The sequence below is a fragment of the Aythya marila genome (genome assembly GCF_965140915.1).
Source record: "Aythya marila genome assembly, chromosome: 6".
Classification (NCBI taxonomy): Eukaryota; Metazoa; Chordata; class Aves; order Anseriformes; family Anatidae; genus Aythya; species Aythya marila.
The window spans coordinates 6,398,932-6,426,596 of NC_139047.1; the positions used below are offsets into that span (position 1 = coordinate 6,398,932).

The window sequence follows — 27,665 nt, forward strand, 5'->3', positions numbered from 1 at the left end:
CTTAAACTGTGCTGCTGTGCATTGATTTACATCTCACAGTTCATTAAATATCAATCCTTGGAGCTTTTATGTGAAGATTTCTTTTAATCCTTCACCTTTTGGCTTCTGTGATGCTGAATCTTGTAAAAAGTGGAAGAAGGAATTAAAACCAGTGTAAAAAGAGTCAGTTCAGTGCCATTATCCTTTGAATCGTACTTGTATGTAACAAAAGAAGAACTGCATGTATGCAGTACGTAGCGACGCCAGTTATACCCGTAGAAACAAGTGAATTGTTGAAGTATAAAACCCGAAATAACCATAAAACAAGAGAGTGTTGCTAAAACTGTAGCATCACCTAGACAGATGGACAAAAGGCCTGTTTTTAATCGCTTGTGCAAGTTGGCGTGTGGGCCAGCATTGGCTCGTGTAGCCCGAAAGCTGGGCGGCTGGCTGGGCTCTCTAAGCCGCAGCGGGAGAGAGCTGCGTGGCTCTCGGTGGCACGGGCTCTGGGCATTGTACAGAGCCCTTCTTCTCAATGCAACTTACGTGCACGCTGGTAACTTTTTCTATTATAAAAGAGCTGTTGTGAGCTCAGTTACAATAGCTTCCTCTGTCCGGAGGAAAAAAGTACTGGAATAAAATTGTCCTAAGGAAGCAAGGCGGTACATCTGGTTTTTTCCTAATTATGCTTTATGTCTTAGAACCATGGAGCTGTTTTTAAAATTAATAATTTAGTAACATGACAAATAAGTTTGTTCATAAAGAGGTTAGGTCAAATGTGAGACTTAAGAGTTTTGTTCTATATTTAAGGTCTAATACGTTCAGATGTCTTATTTAAGATTTGGTTGTAAGTAGCCTTTTGTGGAAGAAGTAGTGCCTGTTTGCAAGACTGACCAATGGAAAACTCATGTTACTTGTGGTTTAAGAAATAACCTTTTTTGTCTTTTATCTTTTAAAGTTCAAATGAATTGTATTTTGGTTGTTTACCTCTGATCCGTATCAGCTTTCCACTGTCGCAAGGTGTTACTGAACTAATCCTAGAACATAGCTGATCTCTAACAAGTAGATAACAAGTACAGCATCTCTGCAGGAAGCTACGTCCAAAGCACTCCAGTGAGATTGTCCTGACCTTTTTGGACTTGGTAGTTTCTCTAGGAGCCCTTCTATGTTTGTGCTGTGCTGTCTGGCACACAAACGCCAGATGTCTTTTTAACTATCCTTCTTAAGAGGACTAAAAGCAAGCTCAGAACCAAACCCAAGGTTTGGACTCAGCCGTGAGAGGTTTGGGCTGTGGAGTGGTGAGTGTTGTTGGTTGGTTTTTGTTTGTTTGTTTATTTGTTTGGATTTTGTTTTGTCTTTCAGGGGCAAGGGTTGTTCTTGCTTTGTTCTTACTGTATTGGTCTTACTTCTGGTATCATTCTGGTTTTCTCGAGGCAGCCTGTGTCTATGCACTCCATAAACAGTAGTCAGTCTGCACCGAGATCATTGGAGAAGAAGTTAGCGGAGGAGTATTTCCTCTGGAGCCAGCAACACCATGTCCACAGCTTCACAAGCTTGTCTGTTGGTGTTGTATATTGAGTCACTTCAGATGGCAATTGATAAGCACAAGTGCTTATAGTTCTGGAGCATGAAGCACAGTGGCTGAGCTGGTCCCACATGGAGCCGGTTTGGATCAGGTGTGTAACTTGTAGGGGAGGGCTCTGCCTCACACAGGAAAGAGCATGGAAGAAGAATGTCCTGTTGCTGCCCAGAAAACTATTTTTCAGTTGAAGTGTCCATCAGGGTAAAAGATTACCACCAAAAATAATGGCTACTGGTAAACCTTTTTAGCAGGTCGTTTTCTAGAGGGGAAAAGGAATCGGTAGTCCAGCTGACACTCAGGCTATACTTCTGATGCACTGGAGAGTGGCATTCTCCCCAGAAAATGTTGAAATCAGGTGGTGATTTGAGGAAAGACAGGAGCCTTCAGCTGGTCGTCATAGGCTTGGTGTAGGACTTCATAGCTTATTTATTCCAGATTCCAGAATTCTCGACCACAAGCCAATGAACATCTCTTGTTGATGAACTGTGTTTTTGCCAAATGTTTCCCCAGTCCCAGGGATTCAGCAGGGATTCACATACTGAAGGGGGAGTGCGGGGTGACTCACCAGTAACTTCCACATCCTGTAAGTACAGTTATGTCTGCACTAATGCTGTAACATTTTTAGGTGAATCACTCTCAGCTGAACCATGCTCAAAGCTAGGCTGATAGATGTAGCAAGTTATTCTGTTGAATCAATTATTTTTTTCTTCAAATTGTTTTAACATAGAAATTCAAGCATCTTTTAATCCCATAGTGCATTTTGGGTACTGTAGAAATTTACTTTAGTTGTATGGGCTGATAAAGTAAGGATTGAATAAATACAGGGAAGCTGCTTTCACTTGAATACTTCTGGCTAGTCCTGAAACAGTGACACGGCTTGCTGTGCAAAGCAGGGGATTTTAAGCGACAGCTACTCACATCTGATTGGTTTTGTGAATGGGAGCCACTGCTTTCAGGATTGTCAATTAACCAGTTTTCAAAAATATTCAAGTTCTGCCTATTTTTTTCTTAAAGTACACATTTTGAATCATTTTTTACGATAATTAAATTCTCCCACTGAAATTACAAATGTTTTTTGTTTGTTTGTTTGTTTGTTTTTGCTAGAAAACGAGCACTTCTTGTGTGCTTTTGCTTTTTTTTTTTTTGAGTTATAAAGTCTGTAGACATTCGTACTAACGCATAACAAAATGTACCACCACCACCCCCCAGGCCTGTGTCCAAAACCGTGTCTAATTAGCTATTAGTCATGCTGTTTCTAGTGCTAGGAGGTTAAAATGACCCTGCTGTCTGGGTATAGTGTCAGTGTGTCTTACACAATTCATTAATTGAAAATGTACTAAATTCTGAATCAAAAGCATATGTTTTGTCCAGCATTACAGCACGGGGATTGGAATAGTTTCTTCTGTTGACATTCAGGATATTTACCTCGCTGATGATTGTAGTTATCTTGAAAGAAGTGTTTTCTCACAAATAATAAAGTTTTTTAAATAAAAATAGTAATACTGACACGTGTGAGTATAGATGAGAGTTGCAAAGCTATTAGAGCCGAGTGTTTGAAAGCCCGATGCTAGTAACTCTTGTTCCTTGTCCATTAACAAAGTAATTTCCTATCTTTTTGCTGGTCACTTGACATTGCCACCAGGAGATGAGGAAGGCATTCTCACAGGGTGTCAGCCAAGTTTTCTGCTTTCCCCTCCCTGCCCTTCCCTCTATAGTTGTTGCGTGGGCTTGGCGTTTGGCTAAATGTGAAGTAAACCCAAATGGGCAGCCAGTGCAGAGAGCAGAAGTCTCATGTTTAGTAAAAGCAGTATTAGTTCTAAACTAAACCTAAATGGTCATCTCTTTAATAGCAAGGACACAACAGTAACAAAACCAAATCCGTTCCTTGCAGAGCCACGTGGAGGAAAGAAGAATGAAAGTTAGAATGCCCTGTAAATGTGTCTTGGGATATATGAAAGAGGAGGAGTAAAAAGAAAAGGGAGGTAAGAGGGGAGCTGAAAGCAGTGATCATAGTGCTTGGAGAAGTCAGAGACAGTGTTGCTCAAGAACTCCGAGTCCGTTTCCGAAGTGAAGGCTTCATTCTGTCACTTTAAGCTTAAATCCAGATCATATCTCTCCACAATTGCATTAAAAGGCTCAACAGGGATGGCATCTGTTTGCCACTCCACAGACAAAGCAGCAAATGTGTCCAAGCATAGGATCGCGTGTAAATACAGGATGCCTCAAAGTGTACAACTGTGAGGCATCTTGATGTGAGCGTGTATTTGGAAAGCCCAAGCCAGCAAAACCAGATTGGAACATCTCTCTTGTTTCTGTTACAGTGAAACCGTAAAGACTGCTGCTTGGATTTAGTTCCATGCATGTGTTTAAAGGGGAACACAGCAGGAGTGATGCTTAGCGATAGCACTACAGTGGGGTCAGGTAAGCAAAAGGGTTTATCTCAGGGGTTTATTACCTTGGATAGCAAAGTCCTCACAGATGAGATGCTAAGGAGCAGTTCTTAGCATTGTCTGAGCCTGTGACACTTGCTTTAAATTAAACTAGGGAAATCATTGCACTACTGCTTTCATAGGGATTTTTGTTTGAGTGCTAAGTGAACTGTTCCCTAATGAAAGTTCGGAGGAAAAGTGTAATGATTACCCTGGAATATCTGTGTGACTTTTATCTGTAATACTAACTTACAGTATTAAATAGCATGGCTAATAAATGATAACACTGAAGCCAGTTGAAACTGGTGGCAGTTATTTCCAGAGAAGTGCATGGAGTCGGTTCTCTTGATGTTAAATCTCTTCAGCTGGTGGGGATGGAGGTGGGCCCGTGGACTGTGGGACCCGGCTGACCCTTGGCACAGGCACAGCTGCCCGAGGCCTCAGATGCCTTTCAGGAAGGATCTTTTCCAACCAACATCACCTTGGAGCTTCTCAAAATCTCAGTGACTGCAGAAGATCCAAGCAGCAAAAAAACAAGTAGCATGTCGGTCTTGTTATTTTGCAGGCGGGTGTTGGGAACAGGGCAGAGTGAGTAAGGATGTAGCCTCTGGTGTAGCATCGAGGTGCCTGCACCGCAGCTTTTAGGTCTATGAGCTGCTGAGCGTTCAGTGAGCCCCTGGAAGGCAGGGGGGATGAAATCCAAGGCATGGAAAACCACGCAGGAGCAGTGTAAATCCACCCACAGGCTCTTTGAGACAAGTGGGCCGGGGCGGTGAGGGGCTGGGTAGCTCCCAGCAGTGTTGTCTGCGAAGCAGACAGAAGCGCTGCTGTCTTCTCCCGAAGGAAAGCTGCCAATAAAAAAATCCAGTGGTGGTGGAAGATACGTTTCTCCAAATTCGTATGCCAGTGGTTCCAGCGGAGAGGCAGAGCACCCCACAGACAGGGTACTGGGTCACTGTAGGTGTAATTAGTGAGCAGGTTGAGCGTGAGCTTTCCTAAGTCACAAAACCTTAATCCAATCTATTCCTATCCATTGAAATTAGCCAAATGTTTCTATCTTTGGTTGTGAGTTATACTGCTCTAAAGGGATTTGTGTTTCCAAATTTAGTAAACAAGCCTGTGGCTTCAGGGAGGGAAAAGGCAGCGTTCTTGTAGCAACAGTCTAGAAATGTGTGAAAAACGAGGCTGACAAAAAGCTCATTGGGAGGTTTGTTTTATGGACCTCGTGAAAGTAATACTAGGTGAGGATAACAAAATGGCCTGCGTTTAAAAACTATAAATACTGTCTGGAAGAGTGCCACTAACTCTTTCCCTTGGCAGTGTTTGAGCTGTGGAAGTTCATTGAGTGGAGAAGTAAAGCAGCTTTAAAACATTTTAGTTACCAACACTGTCATCCCATTGTTTCACTTGCCTTATGTTTGGTTAAATAATACCACCAGGGAGCAAGGAGATAAACATTTCAATAGCTCCCTGGGTGTGATTCTTAATCTGCCACCACCGAAGTCGTTGTGGGATTAAGAATGATGATCTGAAAGTCCCAGAGTTCCCAAAATAACCCCAGAAGTTACTGTGTGTGTATGGGCCTCACTTAAGTCCCAGCATTTGCATTCAGCCCCACCCTATAGATCACCAGCTCTTCCCTAATTCTTACGAGCCTATACCTATTTTCTACCTTTGTACTTTGTTTAATAGAAATAAAGCAGAAAAACGGGGGTGCCCTCACAGAGTGACAGCAACCTTGGTAACTTGCACAATTTTTTAGACTTTCTGCAAGCCTAAAATGTCTGATAAATGTCAGGTGTGAAGCTAGAGGGAAGCATCAGGCAGCTACGTCTGCGGAACATCCTCTGCCGGGCACACCCCTAACCTCTGCAAGGGGGCCGGTGGAGAAAGCCTGCTATCGAGGCTCAGCGTGACAAATTGGCATCAGGGAACCTGGAAATCTTTGCTTGGGAGAGTTAAAAATGTCTGCGAGTGTGGTTGACTTGAAATGCAGTTACTTGTACAGGATTAGATTTCCTGGTTTTCTGTTTTCTAGATCATTTGCTGTCTGTGCGTCTCACAGGTGTGTGAGGGAAAGCACTCAGGAAAGGCACTGTTTCTGTTCCCAAAATTTCTGAGGCTCCACTACAGACCCCTTGTCATCCCGCTAGCAGTTGCTAAAAACAGGAGTAAAATACACACGGCTCCTATTTATAGGAAAAGCCTGATCCTAGAACATGTCAAACCCAGTCAGCTCCCACTGAAATCAGTGGTAAGTCTGCATTTCAGCACCTGGCGATGCGGTGCCGGTGCTGTAAAACCGGACTGTTTTTGCAGGTTTTATTTTTAGGTGTGGGTGTGATTCGGTACTTAATGCTGCTGCACGCTGCTAATAAATCTCTGTAAGCAGGAGCAGAGGCAGGCTGCGGCAGTGCAACCGGAGAGGTTATAAATCTCAGGCAGCAAATTTATGGTTTAACAAAATTAAATTTGGAGTGGTTATGGCGTTGAAGCTAGGCAGCTCAAGTTGTTCCTATAGAGGCCAGAATAGAAACGCTTCATAATGTATGTGATCTTACAGAGATTTGCAATTTTTGCCTTAAATACCCCATCTGGAGGTGATTATAACTCCGAGAGGGTTAAGTGGAGTCTGTTGTGTCTTTAGTATGGCCGCAGTGGGAGGGAAGGATGTATTTTTTGTTATCAGCATGATCATTATAACAGTGTACAGCATTTGGGGCAGTAGAATAACAAAACTAAACGCACATCTAAACCGAACATGTGTACATAATGCTACCATGGAGGTTATCTCATACGCATAAATACTTGAGCAGCAGTCTTAAAAACAAACAAAAAACTTTGTTAATCTTAAATCTGCAAGCCCAGGTGCTGCCCCGCCGACTGTGTTTTGGGTGTGAGTTCAGCCCAGCTCCCTCGTGCTGTTTTCTACATGTTTTCTGCAGCGTAGATGGATTCTGTAAATATTTAGGCAAACAAGGTAGCCCACAGTACTTGCAGTGTTGTTATCTGAAGGGCACACTTGTGGAACTGGGGACAAAGTTTCTGTTAACTTCAGTGTTTGATGCCTCTGAAAAGTCAGCTCTTCTGATGTTTCTTAGCTTTAAGCACCTATCTGACACTTTGGGCTTATTTTATTACACTTCTAGTCATAAACATGCACAACTGCAAAAACATTATCTTTGTGTGAGTTCTTAAATGGGAAGAGGTCTGTACATGTCAGAAAAAGCACTTCTGTATTGTGAAAACGCTGGTTCTGGGTGCCAGCGCAGGCTGGAGGTGGCTTATTTACCAGGAGAATTACAGTGCACGTGGCATTTCAGTCATTTTATAAAATTTGGAGCAATGAAATGCTCTCTGGCATGAGTTTTGACTTTGTGTAGTGGTCACAGGTTTGAGAGGCTACAGATTAAAGATAGCATTTAATGCTCTGAATTTAAGCTGTGCTCTCCCAGGAGAAAAGATGGGAGTCGCAGCCTCTGCTTTCCTCCAGTGTGCACCTACTGCATGCCAGACCCTGTGATGGGGCAAGTTGTGGACGTAATTCCAGCTGAACAACCAGCTGAGATCTCTCTTTCAGCTGAGATCTACCATGCCTAAATTTGCAGAGTTTATCTCCTGAAAGACTGCTGCACTTGAAACAAGATGGGAGGATCGTCCAAAAGATGTGTCATGAGGCTCAGCTTTCTGTCTTCTGCTGCAAGTCTCTGGCGTGCGTGGCTGAACGCTTTGTCAGGCACACACCTCTTGCAGGTTTTCTGCAGCAAAACTCATGCAATTTCCAGCGCCCAGATGGGAAGAGAGCGCTGCAGGTAGGAAACTTCATTAGCAAGGAGGTGTAAGCCTCTACATGGCCACGAAAGCCAGGAAAGTCATAAGCAGCAAACACATCCACCCTGCAAAGTGAGACTTCAGTGGTAGATACACACACATAATATTGGTTTAAACATAACGCGCGTGTTTCTGTAGGCTGTGTTTCTTCAACAGAATTAAATAGAAATGAGAGAGTAGAACGGGATGCAAAGTGCTAGGCAAACAGCCCTTTGCTAAGATTTCAAGACGACAGGTAATGTGAGCAAATACGAAGGTGAAAAATTTGTCTCTGGGACGCACGTGGGCCCCGAGGGCACAGGATAGTTAATAACGAGCTGTCTCATAAAAACAGCCTGAAAAATTACAAGTCTGGAAGAGGCTGCATTGAAAGAACCTTTTCTTCTTCCTTTCTGTTTTCAAGTCATCCACGCAGAAGCTTGAGAGATTATTAAAATAACTTAATAGTCCCCTGTGTTTTGTCTACCTGAGGGAGTTGTAACAAGACCCCGGCTGGAGCAGGAAATGTACAATAAATCCCATTTTTATGACTCTGTAAGTCAATGGCTTTATGGTTTTAGTAACTGCCATGTAAAGAAGTATTGTAGGTTTGGGGGTTTTGGTGGGTTTTTGTGTTTTTATTTTCCAAGGCAGTGTACGTAAGGAAATTAAAATGTGGGTAATCCTGAGGTCGCTATGGAAAGGCTTAGGAAAGTGAAAACCTGTTCTGAATAAGTATTGTCTCATCTCAGCTGGGTTTCTGAGCAGATACCGGGTCTGGGGAGTGTGTGAGCAGAAAGGAGGAAGGCGCAGTGCTTACAGCCTAATGCAAGCTATTCCCTGCCCTACAGATGCGTTTTGTGGTGTCTGAAACTCAAACATAGCCAGCACTGAGGGCACTTGGCCTCTCCCTGCAGGTAGTTGTTACACACCAGAGAAAAAGACTAAAAAAGGTGCACCTGTCTTGTGTTTTTTCCCGGTCCTCGATGTATTCCTTTCACCTTAAGATCCAGACCCTTAGGTAGTGCAAGGCAGGCAGCCGTGCTCGTGTCCCCTCCTCAGCAGCACAGGGGCCATCAGCCTCTCTCAGGAAGCCGACTCTGACTTCTTAAACAAACAGTTGCTGTTTGTCTGCCTCCGGTGAGGGAGAAACAAGCTTGGGGAGGGGGCGTACAGACCCTGTGAAAGGGAGGAAGAAAAACCAACAAGGGAATAAATCAATCCCAGCCGTCTGGGCTAGCTGCTCCCTTCTGGTGCAGGAACAAAGCTGTCAGTGCCCGTTCCTGTCCTCTGCAGCCCTTCTGTGTGTGTACCCAAATGCAGAGGCCGGCACCCCCAGGCACCCCCACATCCCTGTTAGCGAGCCCCTGCTCCCTGAAATCCGCCCTCCCGGCATCACAGCCCCACTGTTTTTCTGTTTTTTTACAAATGTAAATGGATTTATATAAGCGTAATGAGGACAACTTGGTGTGGATTAGCATGGCTCTTGTGTGATACGGTAACGAGCTTTGTCTTGATTTCTCCTATGAGGTATTTTGGGGGCAAATTTGAGTCAGCCCAGCTGAGCACTGCTTTATTCTAGGAACTGACTTGGTGTGGTACCGTTCCCTTGCTGCTGTTATTTAGGTTCATGGGTCTTAACCAAACCCTCACAGCCCCCCAGCACCCCCGGGACCTGCTTTTATCACGGAGTTTGTGCTAACCCATCAGTCCGGCACCCTGCTCGCGTGGTCGCCGCTGTCAGAGCGGTCCCTTTTGGGGCAGGATCTCTGCCACACGAGGCCGGGCGTTGTCACCGGCCACCCCACGGGTTTCACACTGCACACCGCGGCGGGATCGCTCTCCCTCCTCCACCCTCACGGAGGGGACGGGGATCCCTGCCGGGCCCGGCCCCGCTCCTTTGTTTGCTCCCTGCCCCGGGGGCGGGCCCGCGGCCGGGGCCGGGCCCGGGGCCGAGCGGGGAGCGGCGGCGGTGGCGGCGCCCGGCCCCTGAGCCGCTGGTGCCGCTGGTGGCCCGCAGCCGTCGGAGCTCGGGGCTCGGGGCTGGGGGCTCGGGGCTCGGGGCGGTGCTGCGGGGCGGTGCTGCGGGCGGCATGCGGCGGGGGCTGCGGGCGCTGGCCCTGGCCGCGCTGCTGCTGCTGGGCCGGGCGGCGGCGGGGCGGGCGGCGGCCTGCGAGCCGGTGCGCATCCCGCTGTGCCGGCCGCTGCCCTGGAACGTGACCAAGATGCCCAACCACCTGCACCACAGCACGCAGGCCAACGCCGTGCTGGCCATGGAGCAGTTCGAGGGGCTGCTGGGCACCAACTGCAGCCCGGACCTGCTCTTCTTCCTCTGCGCCATGTACGCGCCCATCTGCACCATCGACTTCCAGCAGGAGCCCATCAAGCCCTGCCGGGCCGTCTGCGAGCGAGCCCGGGCCGGCTGCGAGCCCGTCCTGCTCCGCTACCGCCACGCCTGGCCCGAGAGCCTGGCCTGCGACGAGCTGCCCCTCTACGACCGCGGCGTCTGCATCTCCCCCGAGGCCATCGTCACCGCCGAGGGTGCCGGTGAGTGCCCGACGAGCCCCCGGGCCCCCCTCCGCCGCCTCCGGGGGCTGCAGCCCCTCGGGGTGCCCCCGGGAAGGGGCCTCGCGAACGGGTCCGGAGCCGGCCGGGCTCCGAAAGCGATCGCGGTGAGAGCCGGAGGGAGGAAGGGTTTTGCTGAAAGTGCCCCCGAGTTACCTATTGCTGAGGAGCTCGGCAGCACAATGACCCCTTTGAGGGATCCCAGTGCCGGGTCCGTGAAAACTGCCTTTCAGCGAATGGGAACCTGCTGACATTCCCATTGCGGGGCTGAAAACGCTGAACCGATGCATTATGCACCGGGCTGAAAGAATCCTTCTTGAGGGAATGAAAATGCTCCTTGAGAGAGCAGGAGGAAGGATCCCTGTCCGGGGAAGAGGCGAGGTGAACACTTCCAAGTTTCATTCTCCAAACAGAGGAGCGCAGCCAAGTAGCAGACAGGGAGAGCGAGCTGCCGCGCGGCTGGCACGCAGGGCGCCTGCTCTTGCTGTGTCTCCTCAGCACTCCCAGACCTCAGGCTGCTTGTAGACCCCATCTCAGAGAGCAGGCAGAAACACAGACCCATTTTTAACAGTCTTTTCTTGAGGAAGGTGGTGTTCTTATTCCTTGGAAGTGAAATCTTGATTTTTCACTTTTATAAAGGAGTATGCTGCCTGCAAAGTAAGAGTAGGTGACTGCCCTGTCCTCCCAAGGTCTCCGAGTTAGTACCGGGGAGGACTTTAACGTGTTTGCCTGGTCCTTTTGGTAAGGTGACAGCCTGAAGGACAGCACGGTCAGATGGTTACCGTGATCAGAGCAGAGGCTTTTGCAAAGCAGGGTCTGTGATACATGATGTGAAAAGGCTCCTCTGACCGAGGACACACCTTGCTAACACTCCCTCTCACCACTGAAGCAGTTGGTCTTGGCTCTGCTGTTGCTGATGCCAAGTTGAAGATGAGGTGAAGTTCACTTGTTCCTTTTTTTTGGTTGGTATCACTGTAAGGGATGAAAGATTCCTCATCGGTTGTGCTCCCCGTGCCTGCCGGGGATCAAGTAGCCACTGCTATGTCCGTGATGGAGAAGGCTGCTAAGGATAGTGGAATTGCTTTGTTTGCCTGCACAGCTTTCCTCCAGCTGAGCCCTAGAATTAAGAGGGGCAGGGGGAACCCCTGGGCTTGTGCTGGTCTCCAAAATGTTCATTGCTGATGCAGATGCACACACACCTCAGCCTGCGTGCTCGTCTGCTGCTGCCTCTCGCACTGTGCTTGTCTCCAGTGATGTGTTTGTCCCTGCTTTAAAGGGGGAGCTGGGTGCTGCCTGTACTAGGGAACAGGTCCATCGGTTGAATTTCTGGCTCTGCAAGTGTTAAAGTCATGGTATCAGTGGGCCCTACTTGAGGAAAATAGGGAAACGTCCAGCTTCTCCAGTAGGTGCAGGAGTGACTTTGCAGTCCTTGATGTTTCCCTGTAGGCAATTGCGAGTGGTGCCTTGGTAAAGGCAGTCATATCTCACTGTATCTTATTTTCTTAAATGTTTTGTTACTTCTAAGAAGCTCACACGTGCTGCTGCCCTAGGAGGCGGCAGGAGTCCTCCTGCTCCTGTCCCAAGGAGATCTGTGTCTGGTTTACGTGCTTGTGGGTTTCTGTATCAGTCAAAGTGGCCTCGCTGCTGCTCCAAACCATCTGCTCATCCTTGCACATACTTCATCCCTTTGACCTGGAAGAAGAGTGGCCTGGATTAAAAGTAGACGTAAAAGTGAAGGCACATCAGGCCGTCAGCGAGATATTGGAGAAAAGGGAAACATCATAAACGTGTATAATAAGTGTCAGAACTATTTTGGGCGATCATCATAAACAGGGGATTAGAGTCCCAAATCCCTTTAGAAATACAACCTCTTAAACATTAATGAAAAGGAAAGATTATTTAATTGATGGAGACGTGTTGCCAGATCTTTAACGAAGCCGTGGTTTCTCCACGTAGTCTGAGTCCTCTACATCTGCCTGTACACCGAGATAAAATTACAGTCACCCAGTATCTGAATTTGTCGCTGTGTGCTTCAAACAGAAGCAAAAGAAAGAACCCTTTCCCATGCTTGCTTTTCACACATTGTGACCTTCATTTCCAAAGGAGTGGTTTCCAAACGCAAACTCAGGTGTGGAAGTGAGAGGAAGCCTTCTGCTCCTTGCCCTGGTGATGGCTCTGAACCTGTCGGCTCAGTGTTGGTGGGAGTGGGCGATGAGGGGCTCAGCATCCTTGTGTGCCTGCGGAGCCGCCCTGTGGCCTGGGGGCTCGCGTGGTCTGCATTCAGTTTCAGCTGGGACTGATCTTCACATTACTTCTGCTGTTTGTGCTTTTTCTTTTCTTGCAATTAGATAAGATGCTTGAGTTGTATGCTCAAAAGTAAGTTTTGCCAAATTGCTCCTTTTTCGCAAGGCTCTCACCCAAACCTGTGGTCCAAGAATTGTTATCTTGCGCACTTACTATGCAAGCGGCTTTTATCTTCTCTCTTTGTTAGTGTTTTAATAGCTTTCCTCTGAAAAATGATTAATTAAAACAGCTTATTGGAAAAAATCGGTTTGGATTTTATCCCCCACTCTTAACCAAGATTTAGTAGGAAGCCTTTGAATCGGAGCTCTGGAGAACATTTCCTCGTTGGCAGTTCTGCTAATCATCGCTGACAGATACTTCTTTCAAAAGATTGTTTTGCAAAGACAAAACTTGGCAAAGAGCTCCACGCTGAAGAGAAGAGGAACAATAGGAAGTCAGCTGTTTATTTTTTAAAAATAGCTTTTTTAATTTCTCGTGTCTGCCTGACGACTGGAGGTCCAAGCAGCACGTGGACGAGCCTGATGGAGAAGTTCCCCCCCACCTGTCCGACGGATGGGGTGCTGTGGCTGCTGCTCAGGCTGGCCCAGACCTTCATCATCCTCCCTTCCCTGGTGGGTGGGAAGGGACCAGGTGAGGAGAGCCTGACCTGTTGGTGGCCGTGGAGAAGATGGGGGAGCGGGAAGCCTTTACCCAGACGTGCCATGGAGTGGGGAAGGTCTCCAGCTGCCTGCACAAGCCTGCGCTTCTCTTCCTCAGTAGAAACTGCTCATCCCTCAACACACACAAGTGCCCTGAGGACGATTAGCATCACCTTAAGGCTGGTACTCGCCTGTGCCCAGCCCTCCAAAGTCAGGAGATGAGTCACGAAGTGACACGAAGGTGCCTGCTTACTCCTCTGCCGTTCACGGGCAAACACGGCGCGCTGACCACAATTGCAGAGCACAATCCACCACGCACCGCAGCCTGAGCACAGCACAGAAATTGCAGCCGTTTCCCCAAACAGCCGCTCTGCTCTGCACATGCCCTCGGAGTTACTCGCCCACCACGCAGCCAGCTGTCTTCTCACAGACCCATAGCCACTGGCCTGGGGTAGGGCACGTGGCCTGGCAAACAAACGTGTGCAGAATTAGGAAGTGGGCTGAGGTCGCGGTGTGCTGGAATTTGGTTCTGTAAAAATAATAATAATGCAATTAAATTGTGTACCCAGGAGTGGAAGAGAACGTCTTGTGGAAAGCAGGTTCAGTTTGGTGTGTGTTTGTGGTGGCAGGCTTATAGTAGGCACCTTGAGTGTTCACCACCCTCATTGCATCAGCGTTACTTCTGAGGAGAGTTCCTCGGCCACGGCAAGTGCGCGTAGCTCTGGCTTGTATTCAGCTGTAATACCAGAGGGAACTGGACCTTCAGCTGATACTGGAGTGGTACCAAACGGGATCCAGCTGTAGGTTCGATTTCAAATTCAATAAGCTGTGGTTTCAATTCAGGCAGTGTACCCTAACAAACAGATTTATTCTCATGTCAAATGGTTATCAATGAAATCTTGTCAAGATTGGAGCTTGCTGGGCCACGTGAAGCACCAGAAGGAGTTGTCTAGGGCATTTGCAAAGCCAGCCAGCCCTAAAAGCAAGCAGGGAATTTGGCCAAGGAAACCCAACACAAGGCTGCTGCTGGGAGGTCGTGCAGACTTGTGTCTGCTGTGGGAGCAGCCAGCGAAGTACCAGGCTGGAGGCTCAAGCACTCGTCATGCTGTTACCACGCCAGAAGGAATTTTCCAACACTACCTGATGATAGGAACTTATTTTTTAAAATTCAAGTGATTAATCCAAATGAAACACGTAAGCAAGGATTAGTGTGTATAACTTGACTTGTTAGAAGGCAGCATGGAAAAGCCTTGCAGCTACCATGGAAGTACACGGTTACCGAAGACCAAATTGGCACCGTTAAAACCTTGTTTTTGTTCCATAAGCTAATGTACCACAGCAGTTTGGTGCTTTTTTGGAAGAAAACGCATTTGATTTGAGGTAGCAACCAGGTATTGGACGTAAAGGAGCATCTATGCAATCATTCAATACTGTTTGCTAAATCTTTTGCTAATTAGGAGCAAAAAGTCAAAAATTTCATAGTGAGTAGGAGTACTTACTTCTGAAGTCCCAATTTTGGGAAGTTAATCATTAAGTAGGCAAGTGATTTACATGTTTTTCAGATTTCCTTGCATCTTGCTAGTCCTTTAGCCTATCTCTGTTAATGTAAGGGAAGTTCCACATTGCGATGAAAAGTACAAAGATAAATATGCATTGAGATGAAGGTATGGGTTTTTTTGGTTTTGTTTTTTTTTTTTAAATGCATGGCCAAATTGTAACATTAAATAACTAATACTAGATATCTTGTAGACCAGTATTTTAATTATGTATTTACGTAATCTATGATTAAATAACAGCCCCTGCCCTTAAAATTCAGTCTATGCGTCTAAATCCTTCACCTATGCCAAGTGTCACTCCAGGCTGTATTGCAGCCACGAGAGGAGCTGCTGTTACGTGGCTGTGTGTTCACTTGTTCTGTATTGCAGTAGCAAGGTTGTTGTATCCAAGATACCGTAAGCATCTAAGAAAGATGATGTTGGTATGATACCAGCTTCGACAGCTGAAAAACCTGTGGAAACTTTTGGGTGTGCAGGCTTACAGAAGGGGGCTTGATTTGAAAGCTCATTTGTTTCCCATTTTATTTGTCCTTCTAATAAAGTGTGCTACCTCTCTCCCCAGTCTTGTTTCTCTTGCGTCTTTTTGCTTGACTTATACAAGGTTGTGTGCATTAACATACTCGTTTCTCAAGACCAAGTATGTGTGTAGGCCCATTGAACTGTGCAATTTAATAATAGATTTGAAATTACGCATTTTACCAATGCGAGGACCATTCTATGGACAAGAGCATCCAAAAGCAGTTCTTTGGAAGTCTGGCACAGGGCCTGTTTTTTTTTCCTCCTGTTCTTTATCTCTCCTTCAAATAATCAGCATGTTTTTAAATTGAGGGGAAGGGGAAGGTCTGAAACATTTGTTTTGGCATTTGCTTCAATGATACGATTGTGGTTGGTTTGATTTCCTCAGTAACCAAAAAAACAAACCAAAAGTAATTTCTCCTTCATCATCTAATGAAATGCAAACACTACGTGTGCTTTTTGTAGATGCTGCAAATTCCTGCCATAAATTTCCCTCCTTGCCCTGAACCTGCCAGTCTGTGCACCTCTGGAAATGGGCTATTTAATCTGCTTCAGCCCGTAATGCTGTGTGCCGTGTTTGGATGAAGCGTAGATAAGAACTGATGTCAACTCTAGCAGGAACAGGCTGGCCTCTGGAACATTGCAATCCGATTATTCATTGAGTTTTAATATACTAAATATGAGAGAAAGAGAAAGCGTTGCAACGGGGGGTTGTTGAAATAATCCACTATTAAACATCCTAACGTTTCTTTCTGTATTTTACCAATCTGTGCCAGATTTCCCGATGGATTCTAATAATGGCAACTGTAGAGGCTCCGGCATCGGTGAGTACAGTTTTATAAAGCTGTCTAATGAGCTGTGTAAGCACGTCCCTTTAATGCTTGATGAAGTAAGAGCAGTACTAAGTGATGCGTAAATACCTGGCTTTGTCTTGAGATCCTGTAGATTGTGCTTTTGACTGGTACCTGTATCCATCACGGGAAGGTGAGATTTGGGGCTGGTAAACCTGTGTACTTCTGGCCAAATCAGCCCTCCAGCTCTTGTTTCTTCTGCTTTTGCCAGGGCAAAATTGCCATGAAGTCAAGGTGGCCGTGCTGGTCTCATGACGAGTTCTGTCTCGAACAGTGAGAATGATCATTACATGAATTTTCCTCCCTCCCACCAAAAATGTCATTATTTCTTCAGCTCTTCCAGTTGTTTTTCCGTGCATAACTGAAAATGCAGGGAGGAAAATAATGCTGTAGTCGTTGGCAGGCTTTAACTAGCATACCAGTATGAGTTTTTATTTAACTGAGAAACGCTTACTGCAGTGATGAAAATCCCAAGTGTTTAAACCACAAAGCGACGCAGTAGGACGTTGGGATTGTACGTACCAAAAGAAACGTCCTTACACCTGTAAATACCATTGCTGTGAGTTGTAAGGAAAGAAGCAGTGAAGTTGCAGATGCTCACAGTAATGTGCTGCAGAAGTAAAGTGAAAGAAGTTAGAGATGTAATGTTCCTTTTGTTATTTATTCATTTTAGCCAAAAGAGGCTAGATTCAAGCAGGCTGTTTGAGATTCAGTCGAAAAGGAAAAATGCAGTGCTTTCTGCCCTATTTTCCTTAATGTTAATTCCCTTTGTGGCGCACTGGTGAGTAGGCTAGCTCTCTCAGTCACTGAGGGTAAAAACAGGGTTGTGGTTCATTCTGACTTGCAAATTAAATTCTGACCTCTCTGTAGATAATGGCAAAACTCCCGTTAACCTGAGGAGATGGAGAATGAGACCTTCTGAGGCTGTTTTTATTCCAACAGCTCCCCCGTTGCTTTTTTTGTTGTTGTTGTTTCATTTTGTTTTTGCTGGAACTGAGCAAAATCCCTTGAGTGCTGCCACTATTCACAGGCAGTGCAAAGCAAAGCAAAGCCCAGTTCAGTAGCTAGCAGATTATAGAAAGGTGCATTTGTTGCTCAAGCAAGCCAATGACTATAGATTTTCTTGAATTTTATTACCATTCCCATGGAATTTTTCTTCTCCAGAGGTGCTGACCAGCTACAGTACATGCTGAGGTCCAGTTTATTAACGTAAGCACCTAAATATGGTTGTGAAATGTACAGTTAGACACCAAGTTTTGCTAACTTCAGCACTGATCTCCTGCCACCTTATATCAAAAATATCAAACATATCTTCAGAACTGCCTGCCTTTAGGGATGCAGGCTTGAAAACTCACATCCAAAACAGGGGGTAAAGATGCATGGAGCTGATGAAGGAGAAGGACAATGTTCTTATTGCTAGCTTGTGGTCCAATGTGCTATATCCATTTCAGCTGGCTTTTTTGCCTCTTGGAAGTAAGCTAGATTTCTGTCGGCTTCCTGAGATGCTTTTCGGTCATTTAGACATTTTTTCCAGGCTTTTTTCTCCATTAACTTATCAGGGAAGCATTTGCCAGGTTCGAGCACGTGTTTATGTTGTGCGCACACGTGTATGTAAGATGGCAGTTTGTAGGTAGCAGCTACAACAGAGAACCTTTTCCCCTGTAATCCATTGGTTTGGGTATTTACAGGGAGCTGTTTCCCATGGTATAGATGCTGAGCATACATTAGTATTGTGTTGACTTGTATTAAAAAAGAATATTTAATGGCAAAGCCAGCTGAGATCTCAGCACCAACTTGATGTGAGCCTCTGCTCCCTGTCTTGGTTTATAATGAGTTTGGTTTATAATGAGTTTGCAGTTTCAGAGCTCTTCTGGTGGCTTTGGAGGAGAGAATCATGTCAGATGGGACTTGCCCTTAGCACCACGAGACACAGTGCATTTTTAACACAATTCTTTTGCAGCCACCCTCTGAGGATGTTCCCTGCTCTGGGAAGGCTCAGATTTACAAGAAATATGCATCAATCAAAAGAGTATTTTCTAATCCTCGCATCGCGCTCCCGTTGAAAGCCACTGTACCAGGCGTTGGGAGAGATGAGCTGCTTCTTGCTCTGCGGCTGGCTGACCTTGGCAAGTGCCCCTGTGCCAGTCTCTGCATTTCTAAGTAGTAGAAACAGTGCGTCATTTTGTAAAGTTCTCGGAAATACAAACTTGTAAAGGACGAGGACAGCGGGAAGGTACCCTTTGTGAAGAGCACAGCCAGGTCTATCCACTAAGTTCTACACCAAGAATAATCAAAGGCACTCCTCAAATTTAAAACAAATAATCAAGTTAAAAGGCAATCCAGTATTACCTTAAAATGAGGGAAATGTGAGGCTATATGTCCTTGTCCTGTAATTTAGACTATGTTTTTCTACCTGTGCCACAGAGCAAAGTGTTGCTGAGCAGGAGAGTATAAAATGTGTTGGATGTGAATGCCGAGATGCCTGTGCGAGTGTGGGTCTTAGGAGCCTCTTGTATGGCCTGTCTTGAGGCAGCTTATAAAATGGGCCATAATTCAGTCTAAAATATGTATGAGCTCCCACAGGCAGAAGAGAAGCCAAAAATCACTTCCCTTCTCAGCTTATATTATTTTAACACAGTCATACAAAAGCTGAAGTCTGTAGGATCCTATATATAGATTCCTGAGGACATTTGAAATTCAAGGAAACAATATCCTCTTCTTGTGCGATGTTCATCTCTTTCCTGGATTTTTGGTACTTTCAACTACAAAAGTCCTTGCAATCCAAAATAAATAATAACTCGAGAAGTCCATAACTGCAAGATACCATCTTTGTATTTAATGCAGAAGTCTTAAAAAGAAAATAAAAGTTCTTCCCCAAACTCTTCGTGGTGGATTTAACTAAATGCCCGGCGTCATTATTTTAGAACAGTGTTGTACAGAAGTAGGCTGTATTGAGTCTTCTTTCACTTAGGTGCTGGGTGAAATGCAGCCAGGAGGCAGGGGTGGTATTTAGGACACAGAGTACGACTGAGGACACCGGAGTCCTGCTCACAGCTCACCTGTCCTTTCCTAAAGGAGATTTTGTTTCCACCGATGCATTACATTGGATGACCACATATGGATAATACTGGGACCTGCGGTTGGAAATGGGTGACATTTCTTGCTGGGTCTGACTGTGAGAGGCCACCAAACTAACTGCACGCTAGCAGTTAGTTTGTGTTCTGAAGGTCATCCATCCTGCTAGGTGGGCTAGTAATTTCCCTGCTTTAATTAAACCTGAGGTACAGGATCCCGATGTTATACAGCGAGCCCAAGCAGGAGGGTGGCCCAGATTTGTTGTTAGGCATGTCCAAATCCCACACGTACGGCACAAGCTCCCATTATACCCAGGGCCGATGACCCACTGTGTAGGTTTTAGGCTGGTGGCAGCCTCTCCCCGTTATTCCTTCCAATTTAGACAGCAAGTGTGCTGGTGGAACCACAGTGGGTTCTAGGGGATGTTGCCAAGAAACTGCTGATCTTTCCTCCTTGGAAAGCGCAAGCTGCAGGCATCTGCTGAGCGCTGTGCTCAATGAGGTGGTTGTTGCCCTGAATCGGAGGTTTTCAGCTGCTGGCCCTGCTGCCTGCTGGTCAATGCCTCCATTCCCTCCTCTGGCTCTCTCAGTTTTCAGTCCCGCACTCCATAACACAGGCTCATGAGTAGCTCCTTGTTTTAGTTACACCTACGCAGACATTTGTTACTCCAGGAATTTTCAGTCCTCATAATTTCTGAAGGGAGAATTCAGCACTGCCCCTCCTTAGGTTGTTTCGAGCGAAATGAGTTGGGAACTGAGGAAACAGCATCCCTGAGGTGAAGGAGCCTGGTTTCTTGCCTTTATCCCTTGCTGCTACGTGGCTTATACCTTTAGGATGAAAGACAGTGCCAGTGCCAGGTGGGTTTCCTGCAAGTCCTAAATGAGTAACCTGCCTGACCACTGCTTGGTGCGCCCTCTTGGCCAGGGACTCTGCTGCTGACACGAGACCTGAAAGTTATGCCCTGGGATGTGTCAAAGCCCCGTGCTGGATGTAGCCCTTAATTTCTCAGCTGGATCTGTATTTTAGATGAAGCACTGTCTGTAGGGCATACTTAAAAATAAAGGGTTGTGGTTTGGTTTTGGTTTTTTTGGAGGCTAGGGTTTTGTTGTTGTTTTGTTTGGTTTTATTCATTTTTTTTTAATTTCATCTTGTCAATTTTCTTCTGGAAACCTCTGCTGCTCACTTTCAGAACATCTTCCAGCAGAAGTACCCTGTGCTTTTTAACATTTAACTTCTCTGTACTAACTAAGTAAATTCAGGGAGATACTTGTCAGGTGTGACCGTGGGGTTTGGGGGAGATTGTCAGTGACCAAATGCTGTTTTCTTTCTAAACAAAAGTTTCTGTTTTGTAGAGCGCTGCAAATGCAAGCCTATTAAAGCTACCCAGAAGACCTATCTACGCAACAATTACAACTACGGTAAGGACAGCTGCATGGCCAGCTCCCAAGCCCTTTAGGAGAAGGCTACAGGAAGAGAATTAAACGGGGCTGGGAAGAATTTCACAGCAATAGCCCATGGACCCAATTACTGATGGTTAATCCAGTAGTACTTGTTACAGATGTGGCCTGAAACATTTCCAAATTCAAAACTGAGAGTGTTTGCAGAGGGATGAAGGGGATTAGCTTAATAGGGTAGTACAAGAGTGTCTCTGTTGACACTGCGTGGTAGTTAATTCAGCGTCAGCATGGGCATTCGGGGTTCATGCACTTCTTTAGTGCAAAGAGTCATTTGGCAGAAGTGACATTGTGGGCTGCTGCGCTTGAACCTCCTCTTGTATTTACAGCTCCGATGTGTTTTGCTTGCACAGGAAGGGATGTTTGTGGTAATTCTTAGGCCTGCAAACTCACCCTGGCATCTTACAGACATACTAGGCTTTTGCCTTCCTGTGCGTTGAAGCCATCAATTAACATCTTTCTAGCTGTGTTACACTGGCACTAACACCTGTAAAAGTGCACGGTGTCTGTATTATGTCCTCTGTTGCCCAGGTTGCCCTGGTTTTCTATCACAGGTCCACTCTGCTACTTCTATTCATGCTGCTTGTTTCAACCAAATTAAGCCAAGGAGGTTGATGAATACGTATCACTTAGGGGAACTGAACAGTCAGGTCTGTTCTTGCTCCTATTACTCATGTGAACTGCCTGAAGTTCACTGAACTTAAACACTTCATTTCAGTGGTAGCGATTGCTTAATATTTATTAAGATTATGCATTTATCCAACTGTTGCCATATAAGCTTCCTTTCAAAAATAAATCCTATGGAAAGCTAAAAGCTTGTAACTGCATTCAGTCAGACGTTGTTGATGTATTTGAGGTGACTAGTTTTGCATTGTTTGGGGTTTGTTTGGGGAATTGCTCCAGACTGACTGGTCTGTAGTGGGATTACACACCTGCACTTGGTGGTCACTGAGGGTGCTGCAGGTGGCTGTGTGTGAGCTGGCGGAGATGACCCCTCAGCACTTCGTATTCTCAGTCATATTGTATCCCTCTTTTCTCACTTGTGGAAGCAAAGAGGTTTCAGAATGCATTGGAAAGAACACCAAACTGAAGTAGGATTTTGTTTTAAACTCTTAAGAGGTCTTAAGAAAGAGGATCACTAGATAAATTATGTTAAATGCATACCAGTTATTGATTGTTTTTAATGTTGCTGCAGTATGTGCTGGCTGATTGTCTTCATGGACAATATATGCGAAGAGATGAGTTGTACTAGTCCACAGTTTTCAGATCTGTAATGGTTTTCATTTGCAAGCTGTTAAAGATGTGATATTCTCTAGAGTGTGACCTCTGGATTTGCTTTGCATTTACATGTGGCATCAGTTCACTGGTCACCATGAGAGGCCCAAAAATCTGTTGTCTTTGAAAGGCAACTTTCCCTCCTGTGCAACTTAAGGCAAAAAGAAAGGGCAGGGGAAGAAACAATTAAGCGGGTCACCAGGTCAAGATCAGGAGCGTTTGGAGTTCATAAAGAACAGAGCAGATTGGTGCTGGGTCACTGGAGAGAGAATCAAAAAGGTAAGGGCCTGTCATCCAGCAGGGATAGCGATACAATAAGTTTTCATGCATATGCACATTTCATGAAAGGCCAAGAGTGACAAATTAAGTTCAGTCACATGTACTCCAAGCAGTCAAAGAAGGAGTTGTTGTGGCACAAGGGAGAAGAAGGGCACACAAGGAATGAATTAAATGCACGAAGTGGAAAGAGCAAAGAGGAGGGGATGCTAAAAGTAAAGCCCAAATTTCATAGGACAGAAATCCAACATAATTCCTATTTGTGACCCACAATGTTTTGAGATATACCCAGCTACCTGCAGCCTCTGGGTGGAGGGGGAAGCAGTGGAGAGATGGGGGCAGGGGGGTTGCTCGAGTCCAGCTAAGCTCCTGATAATGGCCCATACAAAAGTCTAATCCCAGAGGTCACTGAGAACCACCCCGGGTGACCTGCATTATCCACTGCCGTTAACTATACTTCTTGTCATTTCTTCCCAGTCATTCGGGCGAAAGTGAAGGAGGTGAAGACTAAATGTCACGACGTCACTGCGGTAGTGGAAGTCAAGGAGATTCTCAAATCTTCCCTTGTGAACATCCCAAAGGACACTGTAAACCTTTACACAAACTCTGGCTGCCTGTGCCCCCCGCTCAGTGCCAACGAAGAGTACATCATCATGGGCTACGAAGACGAGGAGCGCTCCAGGTAACTTGCACCATTACCCTCGAGGTGTTTTCTGTGGTTTGTTTCCCTGCCCCTGGAGCTTGCATAGAGTCACCTGCAAAGAGAAACTTGGTGTCACTCTTTGGATCACCTTCCAATATAATAATCATCTTCTCTACTAGGGGGACTGCCAGGGGTCACAGAGCTCTGGGGTTGTATAGGTAGTGCGTACCTGCTGATGTTGGGTTGTCTCCTTCTGCAGGTTACTCTTGGTGGAAGGCTCCATCGCTGAGAAATGGAAGGATCGACTGGGTAAAAAAGTCAAGGTAAGAAAATGGCTCACCAGAAGCCAAATGTTGTAGATACCATGAAACAGCTACCAAAGCTTGTCAAAATTAAGAAAGAAAATGCCCATGCTGAGCCCAGTTAATTAATAGGAGTGAGTGTTTTAACTCTGTAGGCAAACTGTGCCTTCTGCAACGCTATGCACTTCATTGGGATCGTACGGCTAGTGAAAAAAAGGCTTTACAAGTGTCTTCCAAACTAAGTCAGAATTATACTTTTCAGATTTTAATACTCTTGAAATCTAGTTCACAAATTATGGGGGTTAGCAGATACTGTAAATTTGTCTCTCTGGCTTAGATGATGGAGGTGCATAATAAGAAAGTCTTGCATTTTGTGTACAGGATCCAATTGGAAGTAACAAACGCAAACGATATATGAGAATATACTCTATAATGTTTTCTAATTGTAAAGTACTCTAATGCCTTCCAAGCCCTGGAAGCATGGCCTTCGTGCTTTGATGCACAGCAGAGTATCGGTGATTTTGTCATTGCTAGGAGTGTCATTTTACACAGATTGTTCTTATTTTCAAACAGTTTCTTAACTTTTGTCTTAACACAGTGGTTGTGCCTGTGCAAACCAGGCTCCTCTTCCACTGAAATCTTTCTTCAACTGTTTTAATGGTGGCTGGCAGGAAAATACTGTTCTCATTACAAATACAAGATTTGGTACATCCACAGAGATTACATGAGGGAAAAGATATGGGGATCTTATTCCAAGTTGCTGTTTGATTTGGCAGAACTTTCCAAGATGCAGTGCCGCAGAGCAAACACCGCGTTGCTGCTGTGGGCTGATCTCTGCTTAGTCCCAGCCTGGGGGTGGCAGGGTGATTTATGGTTTCTTTCTTGGAAGCTCACTTATTTTCTCACTTATTTTCTCACTTTTTGCACAGCTGGGATTGCCTTGTATTGAGGATTGGTTTCAGTTCAATTCAGATGTTTTTCTGACCACCACGGGTTTCAATATGCAGAGCATTTTTGTGATGGCTCTAGAGCCTCAGCAGTGAAGAGGCCCACAGATATAAAAAAGCAATAACTAAGCTCCATTTTTATTTTTTTTTTTCCAGTCCTGTGATTTCTTAATCTTGTTTGTTCTTGCCACACTTCCAGTTCTGGTAGCTCCTGATAGATATTAGCTGTGGATAAGACTTACGAAGGTTTTTGTGTCACTATATGAAATGATTTCTGGTACAGTAATGGTGCTTGCATCAGGAAACTAGTTGTATAATTTGAAGTGTAAAGGGCAAGAAATTACTGATCAGGAATTTATGGCATTGATGGCTTCATAACTTCAGACTGTGTTATGTTAGTGAGGTGCACAAGCTGATGAAAAGGTGAAACACTTTTGCTGAAGGTGTTGTACCTTGCATTGGCCCTTTCATTCACAGAATATACAAGAAAATCAGGCCAGGGAATGGATGCTCCTCTCCGTTCGAAATAATAATACTTACAACTTCACATTCCTCCCCTTGGGCCCAACGTGGGGTATTGCGGGGGCAACAATGACAGTTTTTTTTTGTCAGTGTTGCTTGCAAATGCACGTAGTTGTCCTACTTACAATATTTATAAAACTTAGCTCCTCCTTCTGCTAACTCTCTGCAATTCGTCTGCATTTTGATGCGCAGCGCTGGGATCAAAAGCTCCGCCACCTCGGCAAGGGGAAAGGAGAGCCAGGACAAAGTGATGCAGCGCCCAAGCCCGGCAAGGCCAGCAACCCCCGGCAAGCTCGCAGCTAGAAGTGAAGTGCCCTACGCCGAAATTCAGTGGACTATCTGTCAAGACTTCACTGTTGGAGCAGCAAAGGAGAAATTGCACTATTGCACGTTATATTCTATTGTTTACTACAAAATAATGTTTTAGCTTATATTAGTTTTTATTCTTCCTCTTGTTTTCTGCCTTTTTGGTTTGGTTTGGTTTTGGATGTGTGCAAGCTCTGGAAATATAAATATATATTTCTGTTACTAAAAAACTGCCCTTACGAGGCGGGGAGAGGTCAGGACGTGCTGAAGTTGCCATTTTATCTCCCAAATCTTCTTTGGGGGAGAACCGGTGCAAGCAGGAGATTTGGCACAACCCTTCTTTAAATCACAACCCCCACTGGCTTCCTTGGGCCGGTCCTCGTCACAGCCATGGCCACTGTTTGCAGAAACCCCTTGCTGGGGAGGGGAATTTGTTGATGTAAGTGCATAATTCTTAATTCCGAAACAAAATAGCCATATATGTATTAATTTACACACAGTTCAAGTCACGTGGCACTTCTGGAAAAATAATGGAAAAGAAAATAAAATTTGAATACTCTCTGGACTTTGTAGGAAACCTCAGAGTCGTACCACCCCAGGACTTAATTTATCATACACTGTTTCTCTTATAATGGCAGTTTCTTTCTTTTTTTTTTTTTTCCTCTTCTTCTTTCTCTCTGCTGAGTTGTAGGAATAGACTGACTTACCAGGCCTGCTCCTCAGTACAGGTCTGCACTTTATCATTTGGATTTTGTGGTTTTATTCTTCAATCTGTGCCTACATAAGCAAGTGTTCAATGCTCAGTAAAATACGTCCAATAAAAATCTTGTAGTTCTCAGCATGGACCTTATCTGACTTTTGAACCAACATCATATTTTTATATTGCTGTTCAAAATATAAAAACCAAAACCCCTTTGTTTTTGTACTTTTATAAAATTCTTTGCAGATAGTAACAACGTATTTGAAATTATCACTCTGTTCTTCTGTTTTTCTATTCTCTCTTGCTCAAAAGAAATTAAAGTGATGTAAATAAAATAAGTCCTCTCCATGTGTAGTTACAGAGGGGAACTACTCGAGATGCAAATGGCTGTTGGGTTCTCAGCTTGTGTTTTCTGTGGTCACCCTAGCACGCTTAAATGCATTCGGGCTGCCTCTTGTTAACACAGAAGTGCTGCAGTTGTTAGGTTGAAAATGTGCTGATAACAAGTAAACCCAGAAGTATTTGGGAACGTTTATAATATTATGTTATTTTAAGATTCCAGTTAATAACCAAAGGTCTCAGGGCAAGTCTTCCCTCCGTGTGGATATCAGGCAAGTTGAAACATAGACCTGTGTCCTGCAAAATTTGCAATCTGTTGAGTTTTCTTTTTGCTTTGTTTTGTTTTGATTTTTTTTATTTTTTTTTTTTTGCTTTTAAATAAAGGGGTAGTGTAGGGCGGAGATGGGTTGTGAAGGTTTGAAGTGACATTAAGTCTCCAGCTGGTTCAGTGTTTGCTCCAGATACTGTGCAGGCTGGATCAGAAGCTGTGGAAGGGATTTCAAAGGAAAAGCTGAATTTAAACAAAAAAACAACATCTGGAAACTTTGCTCTGGTCTATTTTGGACGTTGTTCTTCTTCATCTACTCTGTTGCTTGGCTCCTGTTGTTTTTTTTTCCAGCCATGCTGTCAGCATGCATGTCTCTCTGCCTGTGGTGGGGTCCAGCAGGTACATCAGGACCAACATCATCATTGCAGCAGCAAGAGGAGCCAAGAGTTGAGTAAGCAGCAAGTGCTGTGAGGCCCCTTGCCAATGTTATCAATTATATTTACTTATTGAGCTTTGGGCTTTTTTTTAATGCAGTGAATAGTAGGCAGTTCATAGTAGAAGGAAGGGTTGTTGAACAAGATGCCAAGATAACCAAACTTCTGAGTAGTCCTGCTTGCTGCTGTGCTCATAACCCCATCCTCAGAGCTGTCTGAAGAAAACTACTAAGTTTGTAGTATTGCACCCTGCTTAATTAAGTCTCAACTAGAGATTAATGTCTCACGTATTTTAGATTCTGTGGTATGATTATTTTTTTTTGTTTTGTCCCCAAATTCTATTGAGCTTTGCCTAGCGCTACTCCCTCGTCATTACCCCAGTACTTCACTCAAAAAAGTCATCGTCTGCTAACAGGTAACTCAATGAAATTGTTTGTAAAGGTCCTCCTCCCCATCTAGCATCTGCTCCATTTCTCTCTGGAGCTAAGATACTCTCTCTTCATCTTTTACTCACATTAGCTGGGGACAAAGGGACAATAATGCCTTCTGGGGACAAAGAGAAAGAAAGCAGTAGCTCCACTTCAGTTATTGAGAAGAGCTGATTTGCAGTCAGCTTCAAGTCCTTACTGCTTTCTTTATTTGCTTGGCTTGAACTCGTGCCCAGTCTTTGTGCAGTCGACAACACGATGACCAGAAACTGGGGCAGATATTTTTAATGCTGTTCATCTCTGCTGTTGTGCATTTCCAGCGAGGACAGGGGGGCACCGTGACATCCTCTGAAGGCGAGCGGAGGTGCTAGCAGGTCGGTTTCTCTGCAGCACGCTCGTGAGGACAGCTGGTCACCTCTCACTCCTGCTCGGCTAGGAGTGCAGCCGAAGAGGTAAGGGGGGCTTG

At 45.2% G+C, this 27,665-nt stretch overlaps 1 protein-coding gene across 1 annotated transcript; it reads left to right on the plus strand.

Annotated features, from left to right (window-relative positions):
* Window positions 1-9,817: 9,817 nt before the first annotated feature.
* On the plus strand, window positions 9,818-26,068 carry FRZB (frizzled related protein). The gene is made up of 6 exons (XM_082762852.1): window positions 9,818-10,347; window positions 16,156-16,203; window positions 20,658-20,723; window positions 22,788-22,992; window positions 23,213-23,276; window positions 24,917-26,068. Exons 1-6 carry the CDS (start codon window positions 9,894-9,896, stop codon window positions 25,025-25,027), a joined length of 948 nt encoding a protein of 315 aa, XP_082618978.1. The 5' UTR covers window positions 9,818-9,893; the 3' UTR covers window positions 25,028-26,068.
* Window positions 26,069-27,665: the final 1,597 nt, after the last annotated feature.